Source organism: Oncorhynchus tshawytscha, linkage group LG04, assembly GCF_018296145.1.
Source record: "Oncorhynchus tshawytscha isolate Ot180627B linkage group LG04, Otsh_v2.0, whole genome shotgun sequence".
NCBI classification, from domain to species: domain Eukaryota; kingdom Metazoa; phylum Chordata; class Actinopteri; order Salmoniformes; family Salmonidae; genus Oncorhynchus; species Oncorhynchus tshawytscha.
Genome location: NC_056432.1, coordinates 65,271,570 through 65,280,615, shown reverse-complemented (window position 1 = coordinate 65,280,615; position 9,046 = coordinate 65,271,570). Strand labels below are relative to the sequence as shown.

Here is a 9,046-nt window from a genome sequence, read left to right as displayed (position 1 = left end):
TTCCCAAAATGCAGAACTTCACCAATCCATCATTTCCAAACAGAAACACACTCTGACACGTTTCATTCCAAAAACCCAAACACGCTGATACTGTTATCATTTGAAAACCCTGACACTGTAAACCATTTATGTCTGACACACTGTCACTATGACATGTCAATGTCAGTCTGTTATTATAGCCAGGGTTGGAGACATCCCATAGAAAGTAAATACCCCCTTTCACACAATGGCTGACATCAACACACAAGTATAACCTGGGCGGCAGACGTGGGGCATGGTGGACAACATCACTGGGACGAAGGGTGGGATTTGCAGTGTAATTTCCCACACAAGCCCCTACATCTTCAATGCAACACAATCCCCCCATAATTATTCATTATTATTATTATAAGAGGACGGCCTTTCCACTCCATTCACTTCACCTTTGGCCTTTCTCTCTGGTGTTAATTAAGTGATTACATCCCTGATCTATATTTTGATTCACTCCTGGATGGATGGAGGGACATATGGAAGGATAAGCTTTCCACAGATTGTGATGTAGCTGGAATCATGCCACCAGTGTAGACCATCCATCCACAGAAGAGGGGGCAGGGGAATGGGTTCATCCATTCAGTGTGTAAGAGGCAGGGTTCATAGAGAACATCCAGTGTGTGTGTGTACGTGTGTGTGTTTCAAGTTTAGCGTTTTATTAGTCGTATGTACAGGATGCACATTGTATACACCGTTCAACAAAATGCTTCCTTGCAGGTTCCTTCCCGACAATGCAACAAAGATAAGAATACAAACATAAAGTAAATGGCTCAGTAGAATAGAATCAACGTTTTAGCAGAAGTATAATACAGTAAGGCACAATTTATAGTCCAATATATACACATGTGCGTATCAGGGAAGGGGGGATTGGGAGGCAAGTTTTTAAATTGTGCATTATTAACAATAGTAATTAAGAGTCTGGTAGTAGCAGTTGTGATATGTGTGTATCATGAATGAGCATGTGTGTGTGTGTGTGTGTGTGTGTGTGTGTGTGTGTGTCTGTGTGTGTGTACAGATTGGGATTGGACAGAGCAGTGACAGAGGAACAAATTGGGAGCACTGAAAAGGGATTACGTTTACAGTAAAATGTCACCCAATCACCTGACCAATTTATATCTTTCTCACCAACTTAAGCCTATCATAACTCATTGTCATCTACCTCGCTTACCCACACACACTCTCTATTTCACTCTCTGTGACATAAATTAATCTATAGTATATTATACAGACAGAAGTTAATCAGTAAACTCACACTGTCACACAGACATAATATAATCAAATGGATATTGCTTTTCCATGTTCAGTTGATGCCTTTGAAACTCTCAAATCTATTGTTAGCATGTCTGTGTGCATGTATGTACACATTTGTGTGATTCAAACTATGATTTATTCAGCAAAGGCAATGTGTGGGTAATGACCTTATACCAGGTCAGTGCTTAAAGTGTGAGAATGTGTGTGTGTGACCCTGTAGAACATTAGCCATCCATCATAGGGTTCACCATTTAGCCTCATCCACACAGCAAGATTCTGATAAACCAGACATAGAAAAAGACACACTATACTAGACACACTAAACCAGACATAGAAAAAGACACACTCTGTTCTGCTGTTGCCTCAACACTCTCTCACTCGCACAAACATTCTGATCTGAATGAACCTGCAGAGGGGTGGCTTGTTACCTTCTCCTTTTATCATTTTCTGTTCATCCAGACATCTGCTCAGTCCTTCATTAGTAGTCTCTGGTGTGTGAATTTTGCCAGGGGAGATGCTAGTTGACCAGATATCACATAAAGCTGCCGACTCGGCTACTCCCCCCCCCCTCCAAACCCCATCTCTACCCTCACTCACAGATGGTGAGTGGATTTGGTTAATCGAAGCAAAAGCAGGGATTCTACTCGGAATCATTCAATGGTTCCATTAAAACAAATCATTAGATTGCACTCCCATCACTGAAGCCCTCCACAGCTCTGGAAATCAACAGAGATTAGTTGGTAGTGGAGGAGTGGGCTGAGAAAGTGGAACAGAGAGCGTGAGAGAGATAGAGGAAGAATGTGAAAATGACTGTGTTCAACAGCAGTCACATGGATTGGAAGAAGAGGTCAGCAGCAAAACAATGAGATGTCTAAAAATGCAATCTGAATCTACTCCTTCTGAGCTGACAGGGACCCCTTGGCTGTTGAGGCATTTTAAACCTCACTGTCATCTTCTCTATTACACTGTCCTTCGGTTGTTTCCCTTCTGACTGCTACCTAATTAACACACACAGACAGGAAAATGATTAATCAGCAAATTAGGTAATGGCTGGTACACTGGGACAAATACAGCTTCTCAAATACTCCCTTTCTCCAAATGGCCTACTGTGATACAAAGATTTGCTCATCACTTAATCTTATACCTCATCTACCTATAACATGTACTGACAGTACATTGGTACTGTATAAACAAGGCTCAGGGCTGTAGCTTAGAAGTTTCCTTTGTGCTTTTGGATGGTTTTATAAAAACAAATTTAGAGCATTACAAAGAGAAAGAAGTATCATCTCTCAGTATCTTTATTTAACCTGATTTCAGCAGCTTGTGAATATTACAGGGCACCCCTGGGGGTTCTCACTCGCTTTGGTAAACCTTAAACCCTCTTCCTGAAGTGGAGGCTCTTGCTGAAGTAGACACCAGGATTGTCCTGACAGCTTCTGCTAATGAAGACTTTTCTTGGTTTTCAAATGGCTGTGTTCCAGACTCTTTATTGTGAATATCTTGAAAATAAATAAGCTCTCCTCTGTTTCTGTTCACTAAAGAAGACTAAAAGGCTAAACGAGGTAAGAATTCAGTGAAGTCAATATTTTTTATTATTAAAGGAATACAACCTGCAAAAAAAAAATCTAATATTCAACAGCACATAAATATAAAAAAGGTTTTTCAAAGGCAAACAAAACCAATACAAAAGTATACGTAAAACATTTCGTGGACACATTGGCTTGCACAGCATGTTCCCAAAACACAACATTTCGGTCCAACCATTTTTTTCAATAAAGTATCTGACCACATAGACGAGCTGTTCTACTGGATGCATCATTCCAAAGAAAACATAAAAATGCAGGTTAGACTGATATGAGACATTTCAAGCCCAGCTGTGGATATTATCAGATCCTACATAATCAGGTATTCATTTGCAGTTTAACACCAGGTGTAAATGGGGTCTAAGTATAGATGCCGTAAAGGCAAGACTACATTTTCTTCAAACCCCTGCACAGTGAAACAGTGCATGCACGGCTAGCCTTCACAGCAGTCCCCAGGTAAAAACAGTCACACAATCTACTGTATTTAGTCACTTCTGGTTAGACAGTGTCAGAAAAATTACACAAAAAGGCTTTTTAACTCCTAACAAACTGCATGTTAATATTTTTATTTTAATAGTGAAACTAATATGAAAAGTATTTTTTACTTTAAATAACTTGAATTAGCAGTACATGAGTTATTGTGCTGTCCTAAAAATACATTAGATCAGAGACCCAGGGAAATGTGACCAAATGTTGTCAAATTGAAACAGATTAACTGTTGATATTTATAATCATAAAAAATAAAAAAGTCAGTTAGGTCTTCAATGTCTGATCAACACAGCATCAATCAAATTATATCAAATAGATCTACTTCACAGCATTGCTTGCCTCTAATTTTCAGCAAAACAGGGACCAAATGTGCCCTTACTAAATATTGAAAGTTGCAAGGTCCAAAAACAACCCCATCCCACTTCTGTGATACAGATCTGAAGGGACCAGATGGGATTAAGTTAAGGGGGTGCTTCCACCCATCCAATTCCTTTACATCTGTCAACACTGATGGGGTAGGGGCTAGAGAAATGATCTAGTCAGGGCTTGTTTTCGGGCCAGGCTATGGTACAATCCACCTGAGACACACAGAGCCCCTCTGTTGACCCCAGCTAAGCCTGCATGAGCAGGTGCAGCAGTTGACGGGCGATGGCTGAGTTCATGGTCCACAGGAACTCTATCAGCTCTCCTTTGAGCAGCTCCTCCATGGGAACAAACTGCAGGACCTGTCTCTGGCCAACAGGAGGCAGAATGTCAGCGTCCTCCTCCCCACTGGCCAGGCAGCCCATACGCTCCTGCAGGTCACCGAGGTGGGGAAGGAGTCGAGCAGCAGCCTCTGGACAGAACCCCACACATACCAGCACCGCCCCTGCAGCACCTGGAGGAGAAGGACACCTGAAGGTGACAGAGCGGAAGGACAGGTGGAGGCAAAGGACGGTTGCCGCGGTTACGCGGGTAAGGGCGGAGAGAATGGGCAAGAGAAGGGCGTCGCCAGGTCCCATGCGGCGCAGGGAGTGCAAGACACAGTCCAGCAGGTCTCTCTGATACTGTGGCTCCCCGTCATGCAGAGTGGTGCGTGCCGTAGGTGGTAACGAGGGCTCCGAACAGAACTCCAGCACCAACCCCACAGCCTGCTCCTCACAATCCCCCCAACACGATGCTCTGCCAAAGACAAGGCACTTTCTGTTTCCCTTGCCATTGCAGGGAGTGATGTCACATTGGGCTGCCACCTCTGAGAGGATGGAGGTGGTACCAACCATTGGGCAGGAGCTACAGGGAGGGACCAGAGTCCAGGCAGCTGACCTGTCCATGCCTGAGCCTAGGGCAGCCTGCTCCAAGGCTTCATTGAGGTGGTTCAACAGACCCCCATCACAGAATGGTGAGTTCCTGACTACAGTGAGGGCTGCCCCCACTATCACAAACCAGGTGTCCATATGGCATTCTGCCAGCGGCCCTGCCAGCACACAGCCTGCCCCAGTGCCGTCGGGGCCGTGGCCTTCCACACAGGCAGCGTAGCGGCCCTTCCCAACACGCTCCTTCCAGCCCAGGGCCTGCAGCTCCCTCCGCTGGTTAAAGGAGCCCATCTGATTCTTCTGGCCCAGGGGCCTCCGACCCGTTACGCTGCAACACGCTGGGGCCACTGTGTTACGAGACAACCAGCGGGCCCGCGGCAGAGAACTCACCTACACACAGGAATAGGAAGAACAGCTCAAGCCTGGCTTGAACATTTTTATGCAGAACTTTGTATTAAACAAGTCACTGATAATAAATGACAGATCCACCAAAAATAAATTCAGGAGGTTTCCATCGGTCACTGAATATCTCATATTATACTCATCAAACATTATTCTTAAATTGTAGATAATTATTATCCTAGCACTTCATAATGTCTAACGAATGGTCAAAGGGCATCAGCAAATTTTTATCGAGCTATAGGCTTCGCTATCTACTTTAACTTTGCATATTTGCCACTCTTACCTGGAAGCGCTGCAGATACTCCTGAGCAGTGCAGTCCCTGATGTTTTCCAGTCGTTGCCTCTGCTTCTCATTCAGGCCCTCAAACATTCTCAGGTTTTCCCAAATCGTCCCCGTCTGTAGGTCATGGAAGTAGGAGCACGCCTGCTCATGTTGCGCCAGGAACGACTGTGGGAGGAGCTGGTTGGGGAATAGGGCCTCACGGGCAGCCAGGTCCGGCCCGAAGTGACGGATCAGCTTGGACAGCAGGGGCCTCACAGCCTTCTTACCATCGTAGTGAAGACAGACGACATACACCTCAGAGTTCCCTGCTTTGCTGGTTGCCGGTTTGAACACGCTGACGGAGCGGAAGCAGCAGTTTAACAGGTAGAGCAGGCAGACGGAGGAGTGCTCGTACAGAGTGAACATCTTCAGTACAAACGAGCCGCCTGGGCCCAGAAGGAGGAGTGCTGCCGCAGCCTCGCAGTAGTGCAGCGATGACACCAGGGCCTCCTGCTCATCAGGGTTCCCCTGACAGTCAAAGCTCCCGTCCGCCGTCACCACGTCAATACTGCGCATGTTACCCACAAAGGTCTGCAGCTCCAGCAGGTGCTTCTGGCTCATGATGTCTCCTGTGTTGTCCGAGCCAAAGAACCACCAGGGCAGAGTGTTGACGATGAGGCGGTCGTCTGTGATGGTGGTGCCCCCTCCGTTGGCCTCGTGATAGGGGTTGAGTGTGTTGGCTGCCCAACTCCAGTCACACGTGTACTTGCTGGTTTTGAGATAGTGGTTCAGAGCGGCGATGAAGGCCCCTGGAGCCTCACACAGGTGAACAGTGTTCAGCTCCCCGCTCTGCAAAGCCTCCTCTGGCAGAAGGTTGAAGGTGCCCAGGATCTCATAGAACTTGCACCAGGCCTGAGTGCAGATTTCGGCATTGGAGGCGGCTCGCACAGTACCAATAACCTTCCCGGCACGGTTGGTGGAATTGGTATGCTGGTGCCAGACATCCAGATCCTTATCGCTAAGTTGGTTCTTCACCTCATTTAGTGACGTCTTCAGGGTCTGCAGGAGGATGTGGTCCTGGGCCGGGTGTCTCAGTGCTTCTCTGGGGTCAGGGATACACCACTCCCCATTGGCCGGTTTGACGTATGTCCTGACTTTATTGAAGAGTTCTCTGACCTCTGCAACTACGTCCGGGTCAAAGGCTTCCACATCAGTGGGCTGCTGCCTGCCAGCTTTCCTCCTCGCTCCCCGGCCCCAACTCATCCTCTCCACCAGACACCCTGCAGCAAACAAAAAACAACCGAAGTGATTTGATGACGTCCACAACGCTATACAATGCATGCCCTGCATAATGTAGATTATATCAGGAAACTGTATTTTATTTACACTCATTCGTTGACTTTTTAGTTTATATGCATTAATGCCTAGTCCCAGGTCTGTGTAGCTACTGCCATCACTCTATATATGCATGGGCAGTGGTTGATTACTGATTTATATGGCTGGTACCATAACGAGTTCTACCAGGTTATGGTCTCGGAGTCTGAACACACTAATAAAATAGGCCTAACTGAATAAACCTTTCTAAACACATAACCATGCCCACAATCATTCCTCAAGTCCAGCTACATTGTTGCTATCGTGATTTAACTACGATGGAATAGTAGGCTTTGCCTTACGTTAAATGGACATTTGGCACTGTACATTAATCATTTTCTGCATCTGAATCAACAGGGTGGGTTTGTAAATTCAACCTGGGGTGACAGTGTGGTCTGGGCGTTTGTAAATTCAGAGCGTTTCACTCTTGGAGCATTCAGAGCGCACACTGGACGCTCCGGCCAAAGAAGAGTAGGGTTGATCCGAGCGTTTTGACCCCACAACCGCAGTCAATCACCCAAGCGAACTGGCTAACGTTGGCTAGCTACTTCCAGACACAAATGAGAGAACACCTCACTCTGACCATTACTCACCCTAGCAGAGCAGGTTAGGCTGTTTTCATGTAATTCAGAGCTTTGGTGACTAAATGGGGTGCTGGCAACAAGTTAATCACGTTTTTTTGCAGACGTTTACTGATTCCGGGGTCGACTTTTAGGGCTAAACTCATTTCGTTAGCTAACTAAGCTAGTTTCTCTAGCGTTAAGGAACATATCCTAATTAATAACAATACATCTACTATACCTTGCTTGTTTACTGTACAAACACTTCCATAAGACACACGTTTACAACGCTTACGGTCGTTAATTTTTGTTTGTAATTTAAGCTTCCCGTCGGTCATAATGCTAACTTAAGAGGTTCATACCTAGCTAATGCTAGGCCAGCTAACATCCTCTTTCTCTCAGCACAGCTAGCTTCTCAGCAGACATTTTTTTTAATGAGACAGATGTGCTCCCCCGAAAAAAATAGACTTCTTCGGTGAGGTTTAATGGCGGTTGGCATCCAATATGTTGCATTACCGCCCCCAACTGAACTATAGATCCATTACACTTAAAATACTAAATGGGAATCAGAAAAAAAAAATATATGTATTTATTATTGCCCTATCAACTAACCCTATACTCATTAAAACCCATCACCTTATTCCACGACTTTAACCCTCTCCGATCCTACCCTAGGCCAACAGCCCGAGAAGATGGGACACCACCGCTCAATACAACCTGTAACTCTTCTGAAGTTAAATCTTGTATACCTAAATACTTCTCTGCAGTTGCCACCACAGCATATATTTTCTGTGATTTACTTCCCATTTCTGCAATACAGTTGACATCTATTACTATGAACACTAAGAAGCCAACCTTACTGAAGCATAACTCACTGATTGGCCTATCCCTCTGTGCTGGCACAAATCTAACACTCACTGGGATCCTCACCCTTGACCCATCCTCGTCCACTTTCTTCACTGCCTCAGCATATGACACCTTCTGCACTACACTTACCCTGGCCACCTCAACCTGCCTCTTTAGGCCCATAGACTTCCGATCCCCAGCAACATGAGCACCCTTACAATTGACAAACAACTTTATCCACCGAAACTTCCCAATCCTCTGTCACATGCCCTCCGGCACACTTCCCACATCTTAGAATCTCCCTCTTACACACTGCTACAACATGAACATAAACATTGCACCTGAAACAGAGCAGTGGATTCTGCACAAAAGCTCTAACCAGATAACTGATATATCCTAACATGACTTTGTCTGGTAGAGACTGACAATGACTCCTCTGTTTCACCATGCTCCCCACTGGGTCTGGGTCGCACCAAATGGCAGGCATCACAAACACCAGGAATGTTCAACTTCAATTGCTACACCTTCACACTTAACACTACCACAGACAGCTAAGAGCAAAGCAAGAAACAGATCTTTACCCACGTTGCATGACACAAAGCGCCTTCTCCCTCTGGTCATAAGTAACACAAACAAATATCACAAGTCCACTACAGGTTACCTTTAATTGATTTAAGATTCTTTGGGATTGGGTTGGTGGATCGCATCTGACTTAAGGTGAATACACCGCCACCTACTGTACTGGAGTGTGAGGCCAGGCACAGCCAAACTACATAAAATTATGTCCTTAGTCCTGTTCCTCTAAGAAAGTGAAATAGAGCCTTAAAACACCACTTCCCTCCCCCCACTGCACCACCAAAACCTCAACCCTGTCCAGCCTCTCTAACCCTTTTACACAATCTCTCCTTATCTACGCAATATAATTCCCAAAATATCAACACATACTCCACCGTTTCC

General features: G+C 45.5%; 1 protein-coding gene across 5 annotated transcripts; it reads right to left on the bottom strand.

Moving 5' to 3' along the window:
• Nucleotides 1-2,855: 2,855 nt before the first annotated feature.
• On the bottom strand, nucleotides 2,856-8,756 carry cmtr2 (cap methyltransferase 2). Of its 5 annotated transcripts, none has more exons than XM_024440286.2 (3): nucleotides 8,675-8,756; nucleotides 5,331-6,589; nucleotides 2,856-5,035 (listed from the first exon to the last, which is right to left on the bottom strand). In XM_024440286.2, the coding sequence occupies exons 1-3, from the start codon at nucleotides 8,679-8,681 to the stop codon at nucleotides 3,965-3,967; spliced, it is 2,337 nt and encodes a 778-aa protein (XP_024296054.1). In that variant the 5' UTR covers nucleotides 8,682-8,756; the 3' UTR covers nucleotides 2,856-3,964. The 5 variants fall into 5 exon arrangements, with proteins under 5 accessions (XP_024296054.1, XP_024296053.1, XP_024296056.1 ...); XM_024440285.2 differs by having other exon boundaries at nucleotides 8,671-8,734; XM_024440288.2 differs by lacking the exon at nucleotides 8,675-8,756 and adding an exon at nucleotides 7,606-7,704.
• Between the last annotated feature and the right edge of the window lie 290 nt (nucleotides 8,757-9,046).

Coding starts and splice junctions, on each gene's coding strand:
- cmtr2 (XM_024440284.2), bottom strand. CDS start 7,581: ATGACCGACGGGAAGCTTAAATTACAAACAAAAATTAACGACCGTAAG. Junction 6,590..7,484: donor TTGTACAGTAAACAAGCAAG/GTATAGTAGATG, acceptor TGTTTGCTGCAG/GGTGTCTGGTGGAGAGGATG. Junction 5,036..5,330: donor AGTATCTGCAGCGCTTCCAG/GTAAGAGTGGCA, acceptor TCCTGTGTGTAG/GTGAGTTCTCTGCCGCGGGC.